General features: G+C 42.4%; 2 protein-coding genes and 1 non-coding gene across 14 annotated transcripts in view; 2 read left to right on the forward strand and 1 right to left on the reverse strand.

Moving 5' to 3' along the window:
* LOC138846177 (uncharacterized) overlaps nt 1-13,606 on the forward strand; it is a 32,369-nt gene extending 18,763 nt beyond the window's left edge. Inside the window, exon 4 of the mRNA XM_089317007.1 lies at nt 13,246-13,606. The gene's annotated coding sequence lies outside the window, so the exon portion shown is untranslated. The remainder of the gene's footprint in view (nt 1-13,245) is intronic.
* The window catches only part of SSH2 (slingshot protein phosphatase 2), a 281,689-nt gene that overhangs the window by 15,376 nt on the left and 239,170 nt on the right, over nt 1-27,143 (reverse strand). For all 12 annotated transcript variants that reach the window (XM_070061153.2, XM_002718906.6, XM_089317535.1 and 9 more), the window contains 5 exons: nt 26,728-26,821; nt 26,292-26,420; nt 17,643-17,689; nt 13,701-13,847; nt 8,566-8,766 (listed from right to left, as the gene is read on the reverse strand). In XM_070061153.2, coding sequence (XP_069917254.2) covers nt 8,566-8,766; nt 13,701-13,847; nt 17,643-17,689; nt 26,292-26,420; nt 26,728-26,821 — 618 coding nt within the window. The remainder of the gene's footprint in view (nt 1-8,565; nt 8,767-13,700; nt 13,848-17,642; nt 17,690-26,291; nt 26,421-26,727; nt 26,822-27,143) is intronic.
* LOC138846363 (U6 spliceosomal RNA) lies at nt 1,701-1,807 on the forward strand. The gene has a single exon (XR_011383845.1). It is a non-coding gene; the product is annotated as a U6 spliceosomal RNA (small nuclear RNA).

Below are 27,143 nucleotides of genomic sequence, written 5' to 3' on the forward strand. Positions count from 1 at the left end.
GTCAGGAGGGAACGAAAGACCAAAGTTACGCCATGGGCACAAACTGCATGTTTCAGAGGAAGTGGCTGACGTCACAGCTGTGCTGCCCCGCAGGGATTTTCTTCTCTTCCTGGTAGAGATAATCCTCAGATAATATTGAGTTGGGGCTCTGGAATTAAATTGATGCCTATTTTTAAAGGGGAAAAAAATCTCTGAAGACAGGTACGATGTTGCTGCTTTCTTCTCTTTTGCAACAGAACCTGCAGAAAGAGTGGCAGGCAGCTCTGACACAGTCCAGATGTTCCTCACCAGAGCCTTTGCAGCACTGCCACTCTGGGTGCCCCTTCCTCTCCTTCCTCCTCCTACTCAGGGGTAATGTCATCCCGAATTTTGGGGTTATCACTCCCTTTCTGTTCCTCATAGTATCACCATGTTTTGCTCTTAACTGCAGAGTTTTGCATATTTTGAACTTTAAATAAAATCATACTGTATGTAATCTACAACTTTTTTGCCTAACTTTATTATGTTTTTTAAAATTCATCACTGTGTATAGAACTCGTAGAGTATAATGAATGTGCCATAATTTATTTATCCATTCTTTTAATAGTCTTGGGTATTACAAACGATATCGCCACAGGCATTCCTGTGTCTGGTACACACCTAAGGTACTCAAGGGTGTTACATACAGAATGGGAAAGGTGGCTCATGGGGTATGGATGCATCACCAGATTGTTTTCCATTGAAGCTTCATCCCAAGACAGTTAGTCTTAATGCTTCATGACTGGTAGGGATAGACATGCGACATTAGATCACATGTATTATTTTAAACGGTTACCTTTTAAACCCAGCTGACTCTGCCCATCCCCCAACACCTATTTGAGGCAGGCAACAAGCAAACATGCTGCCAAAAAAGAACTTGAGAGTTGGTCTGTGGCCAGGATGATGCAATCAAGTCTCAGATCCTTTCTCCCTTGAGTGGCCTCTGACCTGAATGTGGATTCATGTAAACACACAGATGGGCCATTCTGAGTAAGAATTTGGCCTTTTACTTAGTAAATGAACAAGAGGACATTTAAATAATTTAAATGACAGGATGCATAAGGCACCCCCTTCTTTTTCCCTTCTCTTCCCCAGCTCCCTTCTCCTTTCTTTTCTTGTTTCATGTTTAATAAAGCATTCACTCTGTCTGAGAAGGTTATTCAGAGGGAGGTACTGCTAAAAATGGAGTACTCTGGGGGCTGGTGCTGTGGCGTAGCAGGTAAAGCCGCCACCTGCAGTGCCAGCATCCCATATGGGCACTAGTTTGAGTTCTGGCTGCTCCACTTCTGATCCAGCTCTGTGCTATGGCCTGGGAAAGCAGTGGAGATGGCCAAGCCCTTGGGCCCTTGCACCTGCGAGGGAGACCCAGAAGAAACTCCTGGCTTCTGGCTTCAGATCAGTACAGCTCTGGCCGTTGCAGCCTACTGGTGAGTGAACCAGCGGATGGAAGACTTTTCTCTATGTCTCTCCCTCTCTCTGTTTGTAACCTGACCTCTCAAATAAATAATAAAATTTAACCAAAAAAATCCAGTTATTCTCAGGTTCCCTGCCACTGGCTAACCACTGTAAATCAGCTAACTATACATCAGTATCTCTACTAGCAAAGCCTGAGTAAAAGTCAGCCCTGCCTTCTCTGGTCTTTATGACAGGGGCTCTCAAATAATCAAAACTGACATTAGTTAGTGCTCGCTTCGGCAGCACATATACTAAAATTGGAACGATACAGAGAAGATTAGCATGGCCCCTGCGCAAGGATGACACGCAAATTCGTGAAGCGTTCCATATTTAAAAAAAAAAAAAAAAACTGACATTAGTAAGGACATGTGGCACAGATTAACACTACTCAGTTTCTCCTCCTTGTCCCCTGCCTACTGGAACCAAATGCCACAGACACATGGCCCAACTTGCAAATGGTCTGCTTGAAATCTGAACCTGTCTAGTGGAATAAAAATCTGCCAATACCTGCATAATCAGAGTGGAGAATAAACAGGGCCACAGGCATTTTAATGTAGGATTATAACACATACTCCCTCTCTCCTGTCTCAATCCCATCCCCCAACTATAAAAATAAAAAAAAAAATCAGATATGAATAGTATCAATAACTTTACAATGTCATCATTTTTAAGTCTATAGAGTATTAAATGTTAGCTCTTAATGATATACTGAAAGATAAACCCCTTTGTATTTCAGATAAGTTATCAACTGCTTGTCTACATACTCACACTCTAATTAAGAATGTAACTAATTCATAGATCACTATAGGAACCTGATGTCATGTTCTCTTCTATTAAGAGGTCAAAACGCTAAGCTAATGCTCCCTGAGAGGGGGCACCTTGAGTTAAGCACTCGGTGTCACTTGGACACCCAAGGATCAAGGCTCTAGCTCTTTGAGAAAAACACCACAGACCTTCTGGGAGAATATACAAAACACAAGACCCAAACAGGGGCCGGTGCTGTGGCGCAGCGGGTTAACGCCCTGGCCTGAAGCACCGGCATCCCATATGGGCGCCGGTTCTAGTCCCGGTTACTCCTCTTCCAATCTGGTTCTCTGCTATGGCCTGGGAAAGCAGCAGAGGATGGCCCAAGTCCTTAGGCCCCTGTATCTATGTGGGAGACCTGGAAGAAGCTCCTGGCTTTGGATTGGTGCACCTCCGGCTGTTGTGCCCAATTGGGGAGTGAACCATCGGATGAAAGACCTCTCTCTCTCTGCCTCTTCTTCTCTCTCGGTGTAACTCTGATTTTCAAATAAACAAATACATCTTTAGAAAAAAAAAAAAACAAACAAACAGCTGTACAGGAAATGGAACAGCTCTGCAAACAGAGTAAGCAGGATTTCTCTCAGGACTTTGTTTTTCTACACTGCAAGGCTTGATAGATCTTCAGTCACAGGAGTATGGGACTCTCTTCACTCTTCTAAGCAGGCACTTAGGAACTGGGCTAGAGTCTGCTGGGTTCAATACACTTGGCAGTCAGCCTGCCAAGTGCCAAGGTTTCCTGACAACACATCATGCACTGTAGACTCTAATGAATGTACACCTAACAGTCATTTTTCTCACCAGAGGCCTGATTTGGTTTGAGTGTTCCCCATCCCAAGGGTTCAGGTAATGTGGCACTTCTCTAGCACCAGAGGATAAATGTGAATATATTTTACCTAGTCCTAAATATTCCATTTCCCTGCCAGTGAATGGTTTTAGACATAATTCCATTCCTGGCCAATAGTCTGGAGGGAAGTCTACAGGGACCTTCTGAGAAAGTTCTTCCTCTCTAATTTAAATGAACTTTTTCTTTAGATGCTGTGTAACTTATTTGTAGATGCCCAGAAGTGTGGAAAACATCTGGCAATCATGAGACAACCTTAAAGACCAGATCATTAACTAAGGAAGGTAGAGAAGAAAGATGGACCCCATCAGATTCTCTGATTAGTCACCACCAAGCCATTACAGAAACTACTGTGCTTCTTGTTATGGCAGATGATAAATGTCCCAACTCTTCTTTTTAAACATTTATTTATATATTTATGAGACAGAAAGCAAGTAAGCACTGGTGATTCACTCCTCCAAATGCCCGCAATCACCACTCTGAAGCTGGGAGCCAGGAAATCAATCAAGGTCTTCCATGTAGGTGACAGAAACCCCTTCACCTGAGCCATCGCCATTGTCTCCCATGGTCTACATTATCATGAAGCTGGAGTCAGGAGCTGGGGTCAAGTATGGAGCCCAGGTACTCTGACAAAGGCTGCAGGTATCTTAACAGCTAGGCTTAATGCATGCTTCTGGTACAACTTTTAAAACTACCTGGGGCTGGTGCTGTGGCATAGTGGGTAAAGCCCTGGTCTGCAGTGCTGGCATCCCATATGGGTGCTGGTTTGAGTCCTGGCTGCTCCACTTTTGATCCAGCTCTACTATGGCCTGGGAAAGCAGTGGAAAATGGCCCAGGTTCTTGGGCCCCTGCACCCTGTGTGGGAGACACAGAAGAGAAGCTCCTGGCTCCTTGCTTTGGATCAGCCTAGCTCCAGCCCTTGTGGCTATTTAGGGAGTGAACCAGCTGATGGAAGACTTTTCTCTCTGCCTCTCTGTAACTCTGCTTTGCAAATAAATAAATTTTTTAAAAGAGAAAACACAGGAGGAAAGCTTCATGCTATTGAATTTGGCAATGATTTCTTGGATATGAAACAAACAGTACAGGCAACAAAAGAGCAAGTAGATAATTCAGCATTAAAAAAAAAAAATTACCTATAGGGGCTGGCATGGTCATGCCAGGGGCTTAAGCTACCACCTGCAATGCCAGTATCCCATGTAGGTGCCAATTCAAGTCCTGGCTGCTCCACTTCTGATCCAGCTCTCTGCTAATGTGTCTGGGAAAGCCCACAGAGGATGCCCAAATCCTTGGGCCCTTGCATCCACATGGGAGAGCCAGATGGAGTTCCAGGATCCTGGCTTTGGCTTGGTCTAGTCCCAGCCAATGTGGCCATTTGGAGAGTGAACCAATGGATAGAAGATCCCTCTTTCTCTTTCCCGCTTCTCTCTATATAACTCTGATTTTCAAATAAATAATAAATCTTTAACCAGTCAACCAATAAAACCACCAGTAGTGGATTGTTGGGCTAGATATCTTCTATTTGTCTCTGCAGGTCCAATCTTCAGCTTCTCTACCCTGCTCTGGTCCAGGGCCTGATCTATGGACTGCATTAACAGGCCCTTTCTTCTGACTTGCACAGGTTTGGTTAATGGGAAGCCCTTGAAGGAGACTGGAGAGGGAAAGATGGAGGACATGGTGTTACTTCCGAGCTCTCTTTCTGCAGGGTCACCTCAGGTTAGCTGTGTCCCTCTGACTGAAGGTTACTCCTCATTTCTTTTTTTAAAAAATTATTTATTTGAAAGGCAGAGAGAGAGAGAGAGAGAGAGAGAGAAATCTTCCATCTGCTGGTTTATTCCCCAAATAGCCGAAATGGCCGTAATGGCCAGGGTTGGGCCAAACCAAAGCCAGGAGCTTCTTCCAGGTCTCCCACATGGGTGCAGGGGTCCAGGGACTTGCAGGCAGTTTAACCTTCCACAAGCTAAAGCGCCGGCCCCTACTACTCATTTCTGAAGGTGCTTTTTCTACTGGAGTCTCCTTCCTCTTTGGGAACCAAATCCAAATAGCCCTGCTGATAAAGCGTCCGTTAATTTGGCTACAAAGTCACATCTTTGTAAAGAGTCCCTTTATAAAATCCTCCTCAAATAATCCTATCTGGGGGGCGGGCATTTAGCCTAGTGGTTAAAATGTTCGCTAAAATGCCCTCATCTTATTCTTTTAAAAAAGATTTATTTATCTTATTTGAAAGGCAGAGTTACAGAGAGAGAAGGAGGGAGGAGGAGGGGAGGGGGGAGGCAATGAGGGAGCAAGGGAGGGAGGGAGAGAGAAAGAGAGGGAGTAAGAGGTTTTCCATCTGCTGGTTCACTCCCCTAATGGCTGCAATGACCAGAGCTGCGCCAATCCAAAGCCAGGAGCCAGGAGCTTCTTCCGGGTCTCCCACATGGGCAGCCCAAGGATTTGGTCCATCTTCCACTGCTTTCCCAGGCCATAGCAGAGAGCTGGATCGGAAGAGGAGCAGCCGGGACTAGAACCAGAGCCCATATGGGATGCCAGTGCTTCAGGCCAGGGCTTTAACCTGCTGTGCCACAGTGCCAGCCCCTCTTATTGAGTCTTTTTTTTTTTTTTTTTAAAGATTTATTTATTTATTTGCAAGTCAGAGTAACATAGAGAGAGGAGAGTCTGCAGAGAGAAAGAGATCTTCCATCTGCTGGTCCACTCCCAAACTGGCCGCAACTGCCGGAGCTGTGCCAATCTGAAGGCAGGAGCCAGGAGCTTCTTCCAGATTTCCCATGTGAGTGCAGGGGCCCAAGTACTTGGGCCATCTTCTTCTGCTTTCCCAGGCCATAGCAGAGAGCTGGATTGGAAGTGGAGCAGCCAGGTCTCGAACTGGTGCCCACATGGGATGCTGGCGCTTCAGGCCAGGGCGTTAACCTGCTGCGCCATGGCGCCGGCCCCATTGAGTCTTGATAGATGTAGGTATTCTACTAATTGTAGCCAAAATCAGCTTAAGTAATATTCCTAGCACTATATTCCAGTGCTTACAATTCAGGAAACATCCCAAATAGGTAATTTCAATTTGTAATTGAGATAGTGTTTTTGTGGGTGTTGGGAGGCAATGGTTGATGTGAAGGAGAAAGAAAGAAACAGCACATACATGTGTGTCCTTTCTGGATGGCCCTGGGTGAAGGAGATGAGACTCACATCTGAGTAAGCCTCAGCAACACACAATGCGCACTGATACATATTTTTATTCCCAACTACAACCCTGTGGTGTGGATCTCTTGATTTTCATTTTATAGGGTCAGAAATGGGAGGTAATTTCTCAAGGTTGCAGCAAGGGTTCAGTGAACCAGGGATGGAAACCAGATCCATGGATTCAAATTTCGTGAATTTTACTCTTTCCAGGGCTTCCCCTTTGCCCAAAAATCAAGCCCAGAAAGTCAACACGGAACAGGAAGAGAAAGGGCAAGGAAAGAGCAGCGGTGGGTTTCAAGACTCTGCTGCCCTTCTCATCCTCATTAAGACTTTTCTGAAATTGCTCTAACATTTAAGAAAAATCACACACTCTACAAAACAAACAAAACAAACAAACAAAAAAAACCACCATCCCAACAGCTTGCAGTAGCCTGGGATTCCAGAATAAATACTGAAATTGGCAGGACACATAGTATCCTTCCCCGGAGTGGGTCACCTGAGGACACTGCCTAACATCCGGCATGTGTGTGTTTGGGAATATACAACAGTTACGTCTCCACAAACGCTCAGATGCCTCTTTCTTGTGCCAAAAGGAACTGCTGTGTCCTACCTTCTGATCCAGTCCCAAATGTCATCAAAATCTGTCTCCAAAGACTTGTAAATTCTTTTAAACAGAGGAGGCTTGAGTGTCCTCCCAGCCTCCTAGGAGAATGGCTCAGAGGAAATCATGCCAAATGCTGAGTAAATGGGAGGGCTTTCTTTAGTGGAAACTGTAATGCTATGCTGTGGCCACATTTTCACAAGACTTCGGGGGTGAGAGGGATGTCCTTCTGCCCGGATAGGCTGGAAGGCGACTTAACATTTAGTTCAGGGGAAACACGTCCCAGATTCAAGAGTCAAGACCAAGTCATGAGACTCACTGGAGTTAAACCCTGGACCTGGCCCCAACGGCTTCTAGACATCTGCGCTTTCACCCAAACAAAACCAGCTAGAACAAGCCCACAAGTAAAAAAAGCAAAATCTAGCAATCCCCAGAATTTCAGCACGTGACACTTCAGGAAACTGATCCTTAAGTTGTTTAATTTCTAATACTTGTCCCCAAGAGCAGCTGAAGGTAGCTGTCAACATTCCAAAGGGCTAATGAGGTTTGGATATTAACCACTCATTTTATAACCAATTATCAAATCATTATTGAGAACAACTAGTTCTTATTGATACAGGAAGTGTTCAAGACCCAGTACTGGGTAGAGAGGCAGGCTGCAGAACAGATTTTGTGGAAAAAATACCCATCGAGATATCTTACAGATTAAAACCTAGAAAACTGGTAAAGTAATGCTGACTGCTATTTGTGGGTATTGAGCCTTTAAAGTATTTTTCCCTTTGTAATTTTCTATGTTTTTGCAAAGCATATATAAAAAACTGGATTAAAAGCTTTTTAAAAAAGAAAAATATCTTAAACAAGTTATATACATTTCAATTCTGATGTGCAACACATATGATCCAAATTAAGGGAGAGGGCTCAGTGTAACTGAACACTGAAAGAAAAAAAAAGATCCAAAAAAGTAGCAGTAGGAACTTTTTTTAAAAGAATGGGCCAAAAGGAACATTACCTTGGGGTAACCAGTATTCATTTTGAAAAGGCAGCTGTATTTCACCTTTTTTTTTTGACAGGCAGAGTGGACAGTGAGAGTGAGAGAGACAGAGAGAAAGGTCTTCCTTTTGCAGTTGGTTCACCCTCCAATGGCCGCCGCAGCCGGCGCGCTGCACGCTGATCCGAAGCCAGGAGCCAGGTGCTTCTCCTGGTCTCCCATGTGGGTGCAGGGCCCAAGAACCTGAGCCATCCTCCACTGCACTCCCTGGCCACAGCAGAGAGCTGGCCTGGAAGAGGGGCAACCCGGACAGAATCCGGCGCCCCAACCGGGACTAGAACCTGGTGTGCCGGCACCGTAAGTGGAGGATTAGCCTATTGAGCCGCGGCGCCGGCCTGTATTTCACCTTATAAGATGTTGAGAAGTACTTATCAAAATTGAGAACTAAAATAAGAGCATAGTATTTCCATTCTTTACTTTTATTAACTTGAGATTAAATGCCGAATCTTCCATGATAATCTTAAAAGCTTATACTTAGTTTTGGAAAATTGGATTAATAAAGAAATTTATTTTCAAAAAGTATCATCACCTCCAAATCAGGCTGAGAATTAGCTGCAAAGGAGGACTTTTCACCTTGCTTTATAGCCTGAAGGAGGGAGAATCCAAGAAAGTCACGCAAGGACTCACCTTGCCAGCAAGATCCCCTGATACTCTTCCAGTTGTCTCATGAAGCTGGGGTTAGGTTTGGTCACCGTTCGTCTTTCCTTCACATAATCATAGGCTCGATCCAGATTCCAGCCATATTCCTTCATTGCATAGGCAATTACAGTGGAGGCTGAGCGGCTCACCCCCATCTTGCAATGTACAAGACATTTAGATCCATGTTTCCTAGTTTGGGAAATGAAGGTAAAGAAAAGAGAACAGTGAGTATATTTTAAAAGCTGGGTTCTATATTTTTTCAGGTCTCCTGTCCTACCCTTCCATTTTACTGCTATGCAATCCCTTCTCCTTGGTCCACTTGTGCAAATCTATAATCAAATGTGTGAGCAGGACAGGCAGCTCTAGTGTAATTTCAAATACTATTCAATGTTAATAATATGCTTCTTTAATTCATCCAGTAAACATTTACCAGATATTTATCATATGTTAGACAATGTGCAAGGTGCTAGTCTGCAAAGGTCAGTAACATGCAGCTGTACTTTAAAGGGAAGAATTCAATGGGAGAGACAAAATTCCAAATGGGAAATACAATGACAGGTGGTCACAGAATGTAGAGGGAGCACTTTGGATTTAGGGACTGGAGCACATTTGTGTGTGATGGAGCCCAGTTCTCTCAAAGCTTCAGGGGCATGTTTCATGGCTGGTACTCCCCTGGGGTTCGGGCATGGCAGGGATTCATCTAATTTATTCAAATAGTATGAACTATTTGAATCCAGTTTAAGTTCCAGGAATGGTTTTGTCTCTGGTGGGAAGCACAAACCAAATGAAATCAGCCTTCCTCTCTGCTCTGCCACAGCTCTGGTTTTTTTTTTTTGGACAGGCAGAGTGGACAGTGAGAGATAGAAAGATCTTCCTTTTCCGTTGGTTCACCTCACAATGGCCACTGCGCTGCGGCTGGCGCACCTCGCTGATCTGAAGCCAGGATCCAGGTGCTTTTCCTGGTCTCCCATGGGGTGCAGGGCCCAAGCACTTGGGCCATCCTCCACTGCACTCCCTGGCCACAGCAGAGAGCTGGCCTGGAAGAGGGGCAACCAGGACAGAATCCGGCACCCCAACTGGGACTAGAACCCGGTGTGCCGGCGCCGCAGGCGGAGGATTAGCCTATTGAGCTGCGACACCAGCCTATTTTTGTTTTTTTAACAAAGTGAAAAAAAAATTAAGTTACCATAAAGCTATATGAACAAATTGCCTCAGTCTCAACATTAACACGTCAGGGTTTATTACCTAGGATAAGGCCATTACTCAGTTATACTAATTCTGCTAATAACAGTGTTTGGCACACAGTAGCCTTCAAATACTTGCAAATGTATGAGCAAACTTATGGATGTACTCATTATACATGCCAGATGCTTAAGTAGGTACATTTTAAAGTATGGAAAAAAAGGAATGTCACTCATCACTTGTGCACGTGGAATCCTCCCTAAGTGTCTATTCTAATGAGTCAATATATGTCCTATCAGCCTAAAAGGGACATCTATTCATTCATTCATTCATTCATTCACTTGTGTGAAGGTAGAAACTCTTTCTTCTGGGGCTGGCACTGTGGCATAGTAGGTTAAATCTCTACCCTGGGGAGACAGCATCCCATATGGGCGCCAGTTTGAGTCCTGGCTGCTTCACTTCTGATCTAGCTCCTTGCTAATGGCCTGGGAAAGCACTGGAGGATGGCCCAATTGCTTGGGCCCCTTTACCCATGTGGGAGACCCAGAAAACGCTCCTGGTTCCTCACTTTGGACTGGCCCAGCTCTGGCTGTTGCACCCATTTGGGGAGTGAACCAGAGAATGGAGGATGTCTCTGTCTCTCCCTCCCTCTCTCTAACTCTGCCTTTTGAATAAAATTAATAAATCTTAAAAAAAAAAAAATGGAAAAGTTTTCTTCCAGAAGCTTATAATCCTTATTCTGGAAAAAGAGCCAGAGACACAGGAAAGAGTTAAGCAAACAAGGACACATGAGGTTAGGCGGCAAAAAGAGGGAGTCAGGTAAGCTACAAAAATGCAGAGAATGGCCTGGAATACTTGAAATAGTCTCAAAGGTAAGATTAACCTTCTATCTGCCAATTAAGTACAAAATTTTGCTATTCAAGATTGGTGCTGGCCGGCACCGTGGCTCAGTACGCTAATCCTCTGCCTTGCGGCGCCGGCACACCGGGTTCTAGTCCCGGTTGGGGCGCCGGATTCTGTCCTGGTTGCCCCTCTTCCAGGCCAGCTCTCTGCTATGGCCAGAGAGTGCAGTGGAGGATGGCCCAAGTACTTGGGCCCTGCACCCCGTGGGAGACCAGGATAAGTACCTGGCTCCTGCCATCAGATCGGTGTGGTACGCTGGCCGCGGCGGCCATTGGAGGGTGAACCAACGGCAAAGGAAGACCTTTCTCTCTGTCTCTCTCTCTCTCACTGTCCACTTTGGCTGTCAAAAAATAAAAAAATAAAAAATAAATTAAAAAAAAAAAAGATTGGTGCTTACATTATCCCAAATGCCAAGGAAGTATCTGTTTTACTTAGAGCACCATTTAGAGTTACAGGTACGAAATAAATGCACAGTGATTCAGATGGAAGTTCAGACATGTGCTCTATATCTTCCCATCAAGCCCTGGCACCGTTAATGCATCAAATTTCAGGTCTATGCCTGTAGGACATACTTGGACAATCCCAAGTAAAATACAGCTATGAAATCCACTCCCATGAAAACATCTCTTTGGCATATTTTCAATGCGGCTTTTTCAGTGGATGGATTCAATTTCTATAACGAAGGATCAGTTCCCACCTAACCCAACCCTATCTTTCATAACTGCCCTCTCTCCTGCAATATTGAATGTCTAGATTAAGCCTGGCATCCCGTTAGGAATCAGGATCTTGAGTAGTGTGAGACAGAGGATGCACCGAGAGGATGTCTCCCTCCCAGGCAATGACATTACACCTGCAGGTGTCCGAAAGTAAGTGCCTCCATTTGTGCCCTGGGTGCCTCATGGGTCTCTCTCCCCAATACCACCTGAAATCAGCCTTTCTTTTCACTGGGACAGAGGCCTCATCCTCAACTCTAGCCTCTCTGGCTGAGATCCTGCTAAGTCTTTTCTCAAGGCTAAGATCCTTGCCTAGTCTTTGCTGGTCCCCTTCTCTTATGGAACTAGATGATTCTTGTAGACCTGATGGACCCTGAAATGAGACATGATCTTGATTCAGTTCCTGTCTCCACCACTTATTTAATCTCTGATTTCTATCTGTAGAGTCTGTCCTCACTTACATGGGATGACAACAGTGTCTGTCTCTTTGGTTTTAGAAAATGTTACAGTACAGAATACATATAAAGCACCTGGCACATATTAAGCATGCCATGAATGGCATAATACTGGGAATGATTTATCAGAAGGCTTCAAGGATATAAAACACCCGTTGAGATGCTGGCCAGAGACTAAAGGAATAGGCTCCAGCTAGAGAATGAATATTTAGGGTAACTAAGATAAAGAATTTCCTCATCATGAAGGTCCTTTAGAGAGATGTGAAATCATTCTTAAAGGGCACTTTAAAAACAGAAGCATTTCTCATCTGCTGGGGATAGTTTGAAGAAATCTGGCCAACACAGCCCTCTGCTATGGCCAGGGAGTGCAGTGGAGGATGGCCCAGGTGCTTGGGCCCTGCACCCCATGGGAGACCAGGAAAAAGCACCTGGATCCTGGCTCCTGCCATCGGATCAGCGCGGTGCGCCGGCTGCAGCGGCGGCCATTGGAGGGTGAACCAACGGCAAAGGAAGACCTTTCTCTCTCTGTCTCTCTCTCTGTCCACTCTGCCTATCAAAAAAAAAAAAAAAAAAAAAAAAAAAGAAATCTGGCCAACAAGTTCATTTTTGATTCTTTCTAGTGATGTAATAAATAGGAGTGGCAGGGAAATCCCTAGGGACTTAAAAAAATGCAGTGATATATTAATATGACACACTAAGTTAACACTAAATAGTTTTACTATAACGGCCAGTTAATTTAAGGAATACATCAACATAAGGGTCAGAGAAAAATCCACCATTTAGAGTATCATGAGAAGAATAAAAGAAAGGGAAAAGATTTCCAAAGCTCCCTGTGTTTCTCTCCTCACCTTCAGAGAGGAAGACAAGTATTCTACTTATCTGAAATAATTTCTACTCCACTTTTTTAAAAAAATGATTTATTTGTTTATTTGAAAGGCAGAGTTACAGAGAGGCAGAGGCAGAGAGAGAGAGTGAGAGATGTTCTATCTGCTGGTTCACTCCCCAGATGGCCGCAATGGCTGGAGCTGGGCTGATCTGAAGCCAGGAGCTTCTTTCGGGCTCCCATGTGGGTGCAGGGGCCCAAGCACTTGGGCCATCTTCTACTGCTTTCCCAGGCCATAGCAGAGCTGGATAGGAAGAGGAGCTGCTGGGACTCAAACCGGTGCCCATATGGAAGTGGCAACCTTAACCACTACGCCTCAGCACCAGCTCCTCTACTCTACTTTTAAAATGTCCTCACTGCAACTTAAGAATTTCATTTATAATTCCTATCTTTCATTTCTATTTCTGTTGTTGCAGCATAAGTCTATTCTATTTAACTTTCTGCTAATGGAAACAGTGAACATGAAGCTATTTCTTCTAGGGCTTCATTTACTAAAAGGAAAAGTATTAAATCATTAGTTTTTTTTGTCTAGGATTAAAAAACCAGAGTCGCTGCCAGCACTGTGGTAAGGCAAGTGAAGCTGCTACCTGTCATGCTGGCATCCCAATATGGGCATCATGCTGATTCGAATCCTGGCGGCTCCACTTCTGATCCAGTTCCCTGCTAATGTGCCTGGGAAAGCAGAGGAAGATAGCCCAAGTGCTTGGGCCCTTGCACATATCTGAGGGACTAGAAGAAGCTCCTGGCTCCTGCCTAGCCCAACCCCAACTGTTGTGGCCATCTGGGGAGTGAACCAGCAGATGGAAGATCTTTGTCTCTCCCTCTGTCTCTGTAACTTGGCCTATCAAATAAAATGAAATAAAATCTTAAAAAAAATAAAATCTTAAAAAAAACCAGTCCTTTTTTTATTTCCTAAGCACCATCAATAATTTATCCAGAGCATATGAAGAACAGGGGTTAGAGTTTGTATGTGGGGCTGTTACTCACTTTGCTTTAGAGATGAATTTGTACGTGTCATTCCAGTAAGCCAGGAGGTCTGTTGCTTCTTCATCATATACCCGGATGTTATGATATTCAAAGACTCCTGGGAAAAAGTTATCTATTTCTCGAGTGACATTCAAGATATACCGTACCCTGTGAAGAAACCAAGGGAGAATATGCGCTCTACTACTCAGGCAAAATTCTATTTCCAGCACTCGTTTTCTTACTTAAAACTGGTTTATTCCATATGCTAAAATTAAATACAAAATTATGAAATAAAGCTCAAAAACTAAGAGGCTATATTTATGTAGTAGAGAAACTGGGTCCTGGGCATACCTGGCTACCAGGAAGTTTCTGAGCAAAAAGCTGTCTTTCAAGTTCAGCATCTAAATATCACTTTGAATATCATCTCTGATAGTCTCTTGAAAATATACCTCATATTTTACTCTGAACAATCAAGTTGAGGTCCATAATCTGCCAATTTATCTTTCTGTCGCTAAAATTACCAGCAATTTAATTTGTCCTTTGGAAGTCATTTGTATGAAGTCTTACTACCTACATGTATCTCAAGAAAAAGAGAAAGAAAAATTTCCTCCTATTTTTTAAATGCCACATTGTCAGACTTTGTTCTGGTATTCCCTTTATACAACATGACAGGCAAACGAGGCCAGGGCTGGACAGGTCAAAGGAAAGTTGGACTTAAAACTCCTTCAACTCTATCTGGCTGCATTCCTGGCTGTTATGGTAGCAGATGTGTCAAAAGGTTCTCCTGTACTGACATGCCTGCAGAAGAGGGTTTCTTTTTCAAAAATTTCTTCTCTTTCTCATTGCTCAATGTCAGTAAACGCTTAGGTTCAATTTACCAAAGGTTACATTTATCAGCGTTGTGTGGACTTAGGTATCACTGGCATTTACTTCAAGAACAGAACACAGATTCACTAATTTCTTTCTGCAGAAGCTGCTTCCTTCTCAGAACCAAACGTGTGGTTCTACAAACTCAACCTATGAAGTCAAAGAAATGACTGCATAAACAGAGGGTCATAGCTAACCAAGCTTGTGGTTAAGGTCAGGTGGCTCAGATTTTTCTGGGATAGGAATTGAATCTGTTTTAACTTAACATCAAAGCTCAATCACTACAAGAAATTTGTATACCTTAAATAAAATTTTAAGAAATGCTCAATCATAAGAAAGTTTAAATTATTTTTTATTTAAAAAGCAAGCAAAGAGCAGGAATGTAAAATGGTATAGCTTCTGTGGAAATCATCTAGCAGGTCCCCAGAAGGTTAATCATAGAGTTACTCTATGACTCAGCAATTCCTTTCCTGGGTATAAACCCAGATAAATGACAACATACGTCCACTCAAAAACTTTCATAGGAAAAGCCAAAGCAATATTATCTACAATAGCCAAAAAGTGGCTACCTGTCAGCTGATGGACATTAGCTGCTTCTAGGGAATAAGAGGAAGAAAGGAAAGGGAGTGACTCCTAAATGGTACAGGCTTTCTCTTTGGGTTGAGAAAATGTTGTAAATTGTGGTGATGGTTGCACAATGCTGTGAATATATTAAAAGCTACTGAATTAAATGGGTGAACTGCACAAAATTTGAATGATATTTCAATAAGACTGCCAGAAGGAAAAAGGAAAGCATACTTCCCTTATTTAATTTAAAATAAAAATTAACAACTTTCCACCTCCAGTCCCCTACCTTACTAATGCATTATGTTACTCTCTCTAGAAGCAGGACAGGGCTTCCCAATCCTCGTGATGACAGAGCTGTAAGAGCCACTGCTGACTGGAACTGACAATCTTTGAAACTTCTTTGCTATCTTAACACTAAGTGATGACTCCTTATGGAAGAGCTTTGTACTTGGAATCAGGTTATGGAGTTAATAGATTGGGTGGAAGTGGCCTTACTGCCAAAATTACACTTGACAATTATGTAAATCATACATTTGGCACAGTACATATGGTTATTGTGTACATGTTCCTAAACTCTCATTCTTTATGTACATTTATGAACCACACTGAAAATGAGATCCAAGTAGACATCTGGGCATCTTACCATATAGTGTTTTAAAACAACTTAATATAGTTGCTATTATAGGTTAGCCTCATAGGATGCAAATGAGATGTAAAGTCATAGTGTATATGTGTATGATTTGATTACAATGCTTTTGGCAAGCGCTGCTATATAAAAACTCAGATTTTATATTAAATATAAACACTGATATACATTTAATTTTTAAAGGATGAAAACTCACTGGCTTGGCCCAGCCTCCCTTTTCAAAAAAATCAAAGTAAAAAAATTAAAATAAAAGTTCTTTAATTAATTAAGCAATCAGAAGCTCTCTCCCTCCAGAATTCTTTGTAGAATCATTTGACTTAAATCCTACTCTGACTTAATTTTAGCAATTATGAAATACCTTTCTTCTGGGAGAGAGTAGGGAGTGTGTATCTAATAATGGTAAAGACAAGCAGAGCTGACTTGCAGCCAAGGAAGCAGCCAGACAGTAACCAACCATTATTCCCAGGTTGGTTTTATCTCTGTCTAGAATGAAGAGTTAAGCACGGCAAATTTTTTAAAAGATTTATTTATTTATTTGAAAAGCAGAGTTACGGAGAGGCAGAGGCAGAGGCAGTGGAGGGGGGCGGAGAGAATCTTCCATCCGCTGGTTCACTCCCCAAATGGCTGCAATGGCTGGAACTGGGCTGATCCGAAGCCAGGAGCCAGGAGCCAGGAGCTTCTTTCAGTCTCCCATGTGGGTGCAGGGGCCCAAGGACTTAGGCCAACCTCTATTACTTTCCCAGGTTCATTAACAGGGAGCTGGATTGGAAGTGGAGCAGCCGGGACTCGAACTGATGCCCATATGGAATGCCGGGCACTACAGGCAGTGGCTTTACCTGCTAAGCCACAGCGCTGGCCCCAAGCATGGTAAATTTTAGACACCATTTTCTCTTCTCTTATTGGGATGATCTTACCTCCCTAAGGTGAAGCTGAATAAGAAAATTAGCAAGCAATAATTAGGAAGTAAGAAGGGCAGCTTTTTGCTTATTGAATGTTTACTATCATCTCAACAGTTATAGATGTACTAAATAACTATGCTGCTTAGAACAATTTTCTCCTTATAAGGTAGTTCTTCTTGTTCTATTTCAGAAGCTTGTCCATTTTACATTCATAGCCTACTTGGTCTTCAAGCAACTTACTGTGAAAGGATAGAAACCGGGGCCACTGTTGGGGCATAGCAGGTAAAGCCACTGCCAGCAATGCCATTCCACCTAGACACCAGTTTGAGTCCTGGCTGCCCCACTTCCAATTCAGCTCCCTGCTAATTGTCTGGGAAAGCAGTAGAAGATGGCTCAAGTGCTTGGGCCCTGCCACACACTTGGGAGACCCGGAGGAAGTTCCTGGCTTTCGCCTGGCTCAGACCTGGCCCTTACTGCCACCTGGTGAGTGAACCAGCGGACAGATCTCTCAGATCTCTCCCTCCCTCCCTCTCTCTGTAACCCTTTTAAATAAATAAATCTTAAAAAAAAAAAAAAGGAGGATAGGAACGAGTTTTATTTCCTGTGGATCACCAGCACACAGCACCGTGCCTGTCCCATCAAAGATGCTCAATAAATGTTGAATGAATAACTCTGTGAACCTAACAGATGCAGTTTTATTAATGCTTACATAAAAACAGAAGCCAAAAACAACATTTGATTATGAACAAACACCAAAGACTTGTATGTTTTTGAAAGCCCTTCCGTAAAGCAGCTGATCTTTCTTGGGAGGTGGTGGTGGGGCAGTGGGAGAATAGTTTTAATTTTTATTAATTATACTTTATTATACAGTTGGTAGCAACTCAAAAGATTAAAGTTACCCACTTATACCTCCTTGTGGGAAATGTAAAGATAAAGCAGGGACTTCCATCACATGGGGAGAGAGCAACTGTTGTGTGTACTTACCCTCGGTTCTGCAAGTCCTCTAGATTTGAGGCATTCCACTCTGAACCCTATGGAGCCAAAAAGACAAAGTCAGAATCAGCAAGTCAACCAAATGCAATATTTGAAAAGGAGTCCTCTGAGGAAAGAAGCAGTTTCTAAAAAGGCAGCCAATAATTTGTACCCAGTGCCCTTTAAGTGTCAGGCACTTCAGATGTTATCACACTTAGTTTTCACAAATGACAGACTAAGAAAACTATCTTCAGGGGCTGGTGTTGTACTGTGGGTTAAGCTGCTGTTTGAGATGCCAGCATCCCCTATGAGTGCTGGTTTGAATCCTGGTGGCTCCACTTCCAATCCAGCTTCCTTTTGCTCCTGCCCCTGGGAGAACAGCGGAAGGATAGCTCGAGTGCTTGGGTCCCTGCCACCCACATGGGAGACCTGGATGGAGTTGCAGGTTCCTGTCTTTGGCTGGGCCCAGCCCCGGGCTATCATGGCCATCTGGGGAGTGAACTAGCAGATAGAAGTTCTCTCTGTCTCTCCCTCTCTCTCTGTAACTCTGCCTTTCAAATAAATAAACCTCAAAAAACAAACAAACAAAAAGCTACATTCACCTTCGTTTTTTGGACAAGAAAACCAATATTCATAGGATTCAAATATTTTTTGCTGAAGATCAAAATAAGTCTTTGATCATCATCCAATCTAAGTTAGATGTTTTCCATTATTCTTGCCTATAATAATCTGTTTTTTTTCCTCAACAGCATGTATGCTAATCTGTAATGTGATCCATCTAATCCTTGGTGCCCCAAAACTCATTCTGTTCTACTTACAAAATAAATTCAACACTATTACTCCAATACCACTACCAACAACAAACCTACTAAGTTCAAATTTCCTTTGTAGTTTTTTTCCCCCATTATATCTCTATAAGAGGTATTATTAAAGAATCATGTTTAGGGGCTGGCACTGTGGCGCAGCAGGTAAAGCTGCCACCTACAGCGCAGGCCTCCCATTTGGCGCCAGTTCAAGTCCCAGCTGCTCCACTTCCAATTCAACTCTCTGCTATGGTCTGGGAAAGCAGCAGCAGATGTCCCAAGTCTTTAGGCCCCTATACCCGTGTGGGAGACCTGGAAGAAGCTCCTTGCTCCTGACTTTGGATCGGCCCAGCTCCAGCCATTGCGGCCATCTGGAGGGTGAACCAGTGGATGGAAGACCTCTGTTTCTCTTTCTCTGCCTCTCTGTAACTCTATTAAATAAATAAATAAATCTTTTTTTTTTTTTTTACAGGTAGAGTGAACAGTGAGAGAGAGAGAGAGAGAGAGAGAGAAAGGTCTTCCTTTGCTGCTGGTTCACCCTCCAATGGCCGCTGCGGCCGGTGCGCTGTGGCCGGCGTACCGCGCTGATCCGATAGCAGGAGCCAGGTACTTATCCTGGTCTCCCACGCGGGTGCAGGGCCCAAGTACTTGGGCCATCCTCCACTGCACTCCCTGGCCACAGCAGAGAGCTGGCCTGGAAGAGGGGCAACCGGGACAGAATCCGGCGCCCCGACCAGGACTAGAACCCGGTGTGCTGGCGCCGCAAGGCGGAGGATTAGCCTATTGAGCCACGGCGCCGGCTCTAAATCTTTTCTTAAAAAAGAATCATGCTTAAAAATTATGTATTTTTTTTTTCTGAGATGATACTAATGTGATGTGCATTTGGGTTGATTTGCTTATGTTTGTACTCAATTTTAGAGTATGCTTTTTCTGTTCTATTTAATTTGAGTATGCCAAATTTCTACATGGTTCAAAGTTTCACTTTCACCCTTATCTCTTCAATTCCTATGGGTTACAAGTTTCACAAGTTTCTGATTCATTTTTAAGCTCTACTTTGAAAAAAATATATGCACAGTAGAGTTTGCTGACAAGGATGGGGCAGACCATAGGAACTCAACGTCTTTTTGGCGTTTTCCTGAGTGACCGTCAATGAATGCAGAAACACTAGATAGAAATTTTGAAGCCCCTACATGTCAACTAGAAAGTTTATGAGTACTAGTTTTGTCAAAAGAATTTTAATAAAATAAGTAAAACAAGTAAAAAAATATGCAAATATGTACTTATTGCTACTTCCAATTATATTACAACTTTTTACACAAAAGTAGTATGGTACATAGGGTTTTTGTTTGTTTTGTTTTGTTTTTTTCTTTCTTTACTTTACAATGTACCTTTAAAAGGATTCCATATAATAGTCCATAGAGCTATTCCTTGGTTTCTCTTACATCTGTGCAGTACTTGGTTGGGCAGTCATATAATGATTTATTCAAACAGTCTCCTATAGATGATATTTCTGTATTTGTAGAGGCAAGATTGCTGGGCCAAAGGCTAAATGCAGTTTTATTAAACACTGCTAAATTCCACTCCACAGGGCTTCAAACAAGTCTGCATTCCTACCAGCAAATGTATGAGAGTGCCACTTTCTCCATAGTCTTGCCAGCAAAATGTGTGGTTAAGCTTCTGAACGTTTGCCAATCTGATAAGAAATGTTAGCTCAGTGTGGTTTCAATTTGTATTTCCCTTTTGAGTAAAAGTGAACAATCTCCCAATGTTTAGGTCCATTTTCTATCTTTGAGCTATCAGTTCCTATCTTTTGAGAAGGCAAATATTTAAAGATAAGTGTTTATCTATCTTAGAAACATTAAATGGAATTTAGAATTAGAATAACTGAATTCAAGTTCTTACTCCCCTCTTGTGGGGCATATGGCCAACTGCTTAACTTCTCTGCCTTCATTTTTCTTATCTGTAAAATGGAACACTTTTCTTGCCAATCCCATGTATTTAGTGGGTATCTTTCCTTAGGTTGTACAAATGAAGTTTCCTCCATATTAAAATGGAAACACTCTCCATCCTGAATCCTTCTATGAGGATTTTTCTCTTCCCTTCATGGCCAAGACTCACAGAAACACAGTGTAACACTTAATTCCTCTGTTTTGTCATCTTTTGTGTGTGTCAATCCACAGCACTCTGGCCTGGGCCCTCACCACTCTTGCTCATGTTTCTAGTGATCTCTCCTAATTGTCTAGTCAGGGGCTGCCTCTGTATCCTTATTCCAATGGTGTTCTCTGATTATCTATCTGACATGGTTCATCAGTTTCTCACCGTGGAATAAGCTAAGACCACAAAAATGCCAGTCTCATGCCTAGCACAATAAACAGGATCAACAAATGCTTGCTGAATGAATGATCAACTAAGTACACGAAGCACTTTGGAAGCTCTCAAGTGTTACGTAAGCACTATCATCATATTACAAATGATCTGAAATCTGGCTGCTGAACTGAGAGATCTCAAGGACACTGTGCTGAAGTTCCATTTAGGAAAAGGTCAGTCAGTTATGGACAACGGAGCTTTTCTACAGACCAGAGCTCAGCTGACTTGTTTTCAAAAAATATTGGTGGTTCTAAAGGCTCTGAACTCAGTCTTAGAAAACTAGCCATAGCACCAAAGAAACAGGCAAGAACTACAGAGAAGTTCAAGGAGACAGACACCAAACACTAAGGGTTGAGTGACTAAACTTGATTCAGGGAAATGTGACCACTTCATTTCTTTCTTTCTTTCTTTTTTTTAAAACTTATTTACTTGAAAGTTAGATACAGAGAGAGAAAGAGAGATAGACAGAGAGAGATATATTGCATCTGCTGGTTCACTCCCCAAATGGTCATAGTGGTCAGGGCTGGGCCAAGGCCAAAGCCAGGAGCCAAGAACTTCTTCCAGTGGATGGGTGCAGGGGCCCATGCCCTTGTGCCATCTTCCACTGCTTTCCCAGGCACATTAGCAGGGAGCTGGATCAAAACTGGAGCAGCCGGAACTCGAACGGGTGCCCATATAGGATGCTGGCACTGAGATACTGGCACTGAAAGCAGAGGCTTAACCTTCTATGCCACAGTGCCAGCCCCCAACTAAATTCTTAATTTAGAAATTGAAGTCCTCTTCAGAACTCTATCCAGTTAGATGGAAATAATCCTGATATGATGGGAACAGTCCATGATTTTTATCTGCTTGTTCAGAGAGAGCTGAATCTGACAATTCAAAGTGACATTATCTAGAGGCACTGGTTACTGACTCAGTGAATTCCACATAAAGTGACATGGCTTGTGGTTAGGGCTATCCCAGATTTAACATGAAAGAACTGAGGTTGACTGTGTAACTACTTTTTTGTCCTTAGGAAAAATAACATGATTAGCACCCTCTGGGATACTCCACAGATCCAATTCTGCCCAGCTCTTCAGGCTTATGACCATGTTGTTAACATACAAAACACATTCTAATCTTACTGAAGTTCATAATGAAACCTTGGGTCTAGAATATATTTTTAAGTAAATTCACTTCCATCTTTCACTCTGGCTCCCTTATAATGTATGCTGGCCCATGTAGTTGATTTCTTCTCAAATATTATCCTCAGGAAATAGCCTTGCTGGGGTTCAACTGTTCCAAGCAAAATAATAAAGGAGAACACATTTGCAGCAAATAAGGGTTGTAATGGGAGTTATGTTAAGAACAAGGAAAAGACAAAATCTCTAAGGATGGGCATCCTTGTCGGTATCTTTTTTTTTCATCATAGCATACCTATAACCTCAATGTTGAAGTCATGTTACATTGTAACCAGGTCCAACCTCTCAAATAACTTTCCCTTCTAAAAGAGAAGTTCATGCCTCACATCTCTAGTTCAGCAGCCCAAATCGTGAGTACCTAAGATTAAAATAACCCATTTTATTACTGTCTCATCTCTTCATACACCCTCCGTTTTTCTGTGCCTACAGTAAAAGTAACCAATTTGAGGCTGAATTTTTCTTTGAAAAGGAAATATTATTTTAAAAGGATTTATAATGTCAAACCTTGAAAAGGATAACAGTAAAAATCCTAACTACTTTTTTTATTCAGGAGCAAAATTATTGGTTCTCTGTCCAAAATTTTTGTGTTTCCCTTGTTTGACTAAGAAAGCTTTTCTGCAAAGGGTCTCTGTTCACATCTGGTGTTTTCTCAGCCAAATCGGATGGCCTCCAGGAGAGCTGTTAATACTGAAATCTGGCTGGGCAAAGGCTTCCAGTGCAGAGAAACAGTACACTTACAAGGGTGTGGAAGAACCTCTTTTTCTAGAAACAACACCTTGGTCTCCCACCAATCAGCCTGCTCTTCTTACTGAAGATTTTCTTCGAATTATGCTCTGCACTCTCCCTCTCCATATGGTTTACAAATAAACAGATCTTTGTGCAGTGCACTGCAGAGCTGAGCTTTCCTCCAACAGGGGAGAGAAATCTTGCTGCCTCTCTTCATACAATCTGGTAGAGCTCCAGGCATGGCAGCTATGCACAAGATGAGATGACTTTGCAGAAAATTAACACCACCTCTTGCAGATAGGATAAGAACTCTTTCTCTGTGTCAATAGCTGGGAAGCCAGCAGCACACAGATTCACTGAAGAAGAGACAGGAGTCTGAACACAGAATATGGGGGTACAGACAAAGGGAGGGAGCCACCCGTGAAGAAGCATGGACAATAAGATGTTTAGACAGTTTGCTCGTGCATTTATTTAACTTGGAAAGAGATAAATTTCAGGATGGAAGTTTTTTTCTCAAATAAGAAAAATATTCACAATGGGAAGACAATGTCCATGAACCAATGGCAAAAGGAAGACCTTTCTCTCTGTTTCTCTCTCTCACTGTCCACTCTGCCTGTCAAAAAAGAAAAAAAAAGAAAAAAAAAGAAAATAGAATTATATCTGAAGCTGAAGAGATTTTCCTTTGTTCAGAAATATGTACGTAGATATGTATTTAAAAATTGGAAAACTGCATGTTGCTGTATCAGTGAACACATGTCATAAATTTAAGCCCATATAACACGCAGCATCAGAGAGAAGCCAAGTGTATGCTGTGGACTTTGGCTGTTAATGATGTTCCCACATGGAACTGGTTCAGCAAGGGTACAAATGTCCCACCCTGATGTAGGATGCTGAACACAGGAAGGCTGTGTTTTTGAGGGAAATCTCTATACCTTCTGCTCAATTTTGCTAAGAACCTAAAACTTAATAAAGTACATATAGTATACATCTGTGACCATATATATATGAAGATAAATAAAAATTACTACAAGGTATAACAAAAGGTAGCAATGAAGGCCCTACGGATGATTAAATGTGATTCATTGTTTTCTAACATTTTTTTACAACAAATATCAACTATTTTATAAGTAAAAAAACTAAAGATAGAAGAAATGCCTGACAATCATGAAAATATAGAATGAAGCTATTGGTACAAATATTCAAATGCATTAGTAGTAGCTTAGAGAGGTATAATCTTGGGGAAAATGGGTTAAGATTGTTCTTTTCTGTTTATGGTATTATTAAAATTTGCTTAAGTGCCTGTACTATATCATCTGAGGTAGAGGTAAGGAAGGGCTATTTCTTGGGGGGCGGCATCTGACATTTTGAAATGCACCTCAGGGGCCTGGGGCTGTTGTATAGCGGGGAAAGCTGCTGCCTGAGGTGCCAACACCCTATATGGCCACTGGTTTGAGTCCTGGCTGCTGCACTTCCGATCCAGCTCCCTGCTAGTGTGCTTGGGAAGGCAGCAGCAGACATCCCAAGTGCTTGGGCCCCTGCACTCATGTGGGAGACCCAGAAGAAGCTCCTGATTCCTGGCTTTGGCTTGGCCCAGCTCCAGCCATTGTGGCCATTTGGGGAGTGATCCAGAGGATGGACGATCTCTTTCTGTCTTTGCCTCTCCAAGTCTTTCAAACAAATAAATAAACCCCTAAAATAAATAAATAAATAAAGTATGCCTCAAATCAAATAGGTTAACCACTCAGAAGTTGACTGTCTTTTGATATTCATCATATCTGCATCATTTTAGGTATTAAAGTTCTAGCTCAGTGTGAACATGACTTCTCTGGTCACTTTCTTTTTTTTTTATTTTTATTTTTTATTTTTGACAGGCAGAGTGGACAGTGAGAGAGACAGAGAGAAAGGTCTTCTTTGCCGTTGGTTCACCCTCCAATGGCCGCCGCAGCTGGCCTGCTGCGGCTGGCGCACCGCACTGATCCGATGGCAGGAGCCAGATGCTTCTCCTGGTCTCCCATGGGGTGCAGGGCCCAAGCACTTGGGCCATCCTCCACTGTACTCCCTGGCCACAGCAGAGAGCTGGCCTGGAAGAGGGGCAACCGGGACAGAATCCGGCGCCCCAACCGGGACTAGAACCCGGTGTGCCGGCGCCGCAAGGTGGAGGATTAGCCTAGTGAGCCGCGGCACCGGCTTCTCTGTTCACTTTCTAACATAAGCTCTGTTTTGCTACAGATATTTGCCTTTCATAATTCGGTTACATGGAGACAGTTCAGGGTGGGGCCCATCTGAATAAGCAAAGCTTACATTTTCAATAGAATACACAAAGATCCTTTCCAACAATATAAGAGCAAGATAAACTTGAAAGCTTGTGAGAAGATACATAAGAGACAACTAGGCCAGGAGCTGTACAAATGGAAAGGCCAATGAGAGTCTGCAGTATAATCTACTTCCAGAAATGGCAATACACACTGCCAGTTAATGTAATGGAGAAGTTGTTCCCCTCCCAGCTCATAGCTTTTCATGAGTAATTTCATAGCTATACTCCAATATGACTCATGGAGAGACACACATATTCTAGAGTGTCAACAAGTTAATTCAGGGCATAAGCCTCCAATGGTACCAAGTCTGATTGTCTGGTCAAATGAACTCTTGAATATTCAAGGGAAGTGATGTAGTTTAGTCAGTTCCTGTGCATTTACTTATTACACATCTCTCGTACTTCTCAGCTTCTAATCATTTCATAGTTCATGAATGTCCTCACCAGTTTCAGAAAGGAAGTGAAATCTAAACCTATCAATTTAGTTCCTTATTAGCATTTTTGCTCAAAGTGTGTGGGAAGTGGAAACAAAAACAAGGTTTTGGCATTCTTCACTGATTTTGATTATCTTTGTTTCCACTACTGTATACAGACAAAAACTAGAACTCTTTTAACATTGGAGTGTCATATGGATCTTAGACTGTTAGACGTTTTCCTAACCTATCTGTTAGACAGGGCTCCTTGAGCTAATTACAGGTCACTGCTCAAGAACCATAAAGAACAATTTTTAGTCACTTTTTGGTGATCACAAATGTATCTGGGTGACTCAAAATAATCTCTCAGTTACAAGTAGTTCCCAACTGCTCTGCTCAGATACATCAAACCTCAGACACATTTGGCAGGTTTCAAAGAATGATGATAAAGGACCATCCTGTTGGATACACTTCACAAAACTAGAGTTGACTAGTGCTTCTGACTGAGTGTAATGAAAAGCAGATGAAACATTCTGCAACCTAAGGGCAAAAAACCCCCCTGATCAGTAGCATTTGCAGATTTCCTTGGGGTAAATGGCCCACCACAGTCAAGCTGAATCCACCAGCATGATGCTAACTACCAAATGAGGAACTGGGAAGAGATGAGCAGCAGCACAACATCATACCACAGACGCAAATAATCTTAAAAGCACAAATAATAAGGAACTGATGAGTATTTATTATCTTTGTTTTAAATGTTCATTGCATTTTATTTAAATATAATAAAATTAAACAACCACTTACAAAGCTAAATGGCCCACCTTCAGCACACTAATTAAAGCAGACCTAACACTTACCAGGAACACATGCTCAAATATCTGTGTAGGGCTATCCATCTGACCAAGGATCACTATCATTTCATTATCTATAAATTCCTTGAATTCCCGCAAATTACACACCATCTGCATCTCCAACTCCGTTCGTATCTGAAACAGAGATGACATTCTGTACTAATCTCTGTACTCTCTTTATATTTTTGTGTTACTTTATATCTGTGTGCATGTGTGTATGTAATTTTTAGATTATTTAAAAAATTCTTTAACATGTAATACTTGTACAGCTTTAGAGGGTGTACCAGGCAATATTTCGACATGTGTATATAGTGCAAATGGATGAAATCAGGCAATTAGCATTTATTTCTCTCTGTACTTAGAACCATACACCATTTCTAGCCCCACACCTATTGTTATTCCACTTCTACCCTTGGAACAATGAAGACTCAAGGTGTCTCACCTCTTTGGATGTGATATTCTCCAAATCTTTTTGCATCATAATCTCCCTTAATTTGGTTTTAATTAGCCTTTCTGTTCGCTCTCGTTCAGTTGGTCTGAGAAGAGAGAAGCAGGAAATTTGACTATAATGAATATACCATTTGATTATCTTTGCTAATTAGTAAGTCTAGTAAGTCTTATTTCTATTACCCTTAAGTTTATACTGAGAAGACATGGCATAAGAAAATTAGGTTTTTTTTTATTTTTTTTATTTTTTTTTTATTTTTGACAGGCAGAGTGGACAGTGAGAGAGAGAGACAGAGAGAGAAAGGTCTTCCTTTGCCGTTGGTTCACCCTCCAATGGCCGCCGCTGCAGCCGGCGCACCGCGCTGATCCGATGGCAGGAGCCAGGAGCCAGGTGCTTTTCCTGGTCTCCCA

This window comes from Oryctolagus cuniculus, chromosome 17, assembly GCF_051225735.1.
Source record: "Oryctolagus cuniculus isolate XC-2025 breed Fujian yellow rabbit chromosome 17, ASM5122573v1, whole genome shotgun sequence".
Lineage (NCBI taxonomy): Eukaryota > Metazoa > Chordata > Mammalia > Lagomorpha > Leporidae > Oryctolagus > Oryctolagus cuniculus.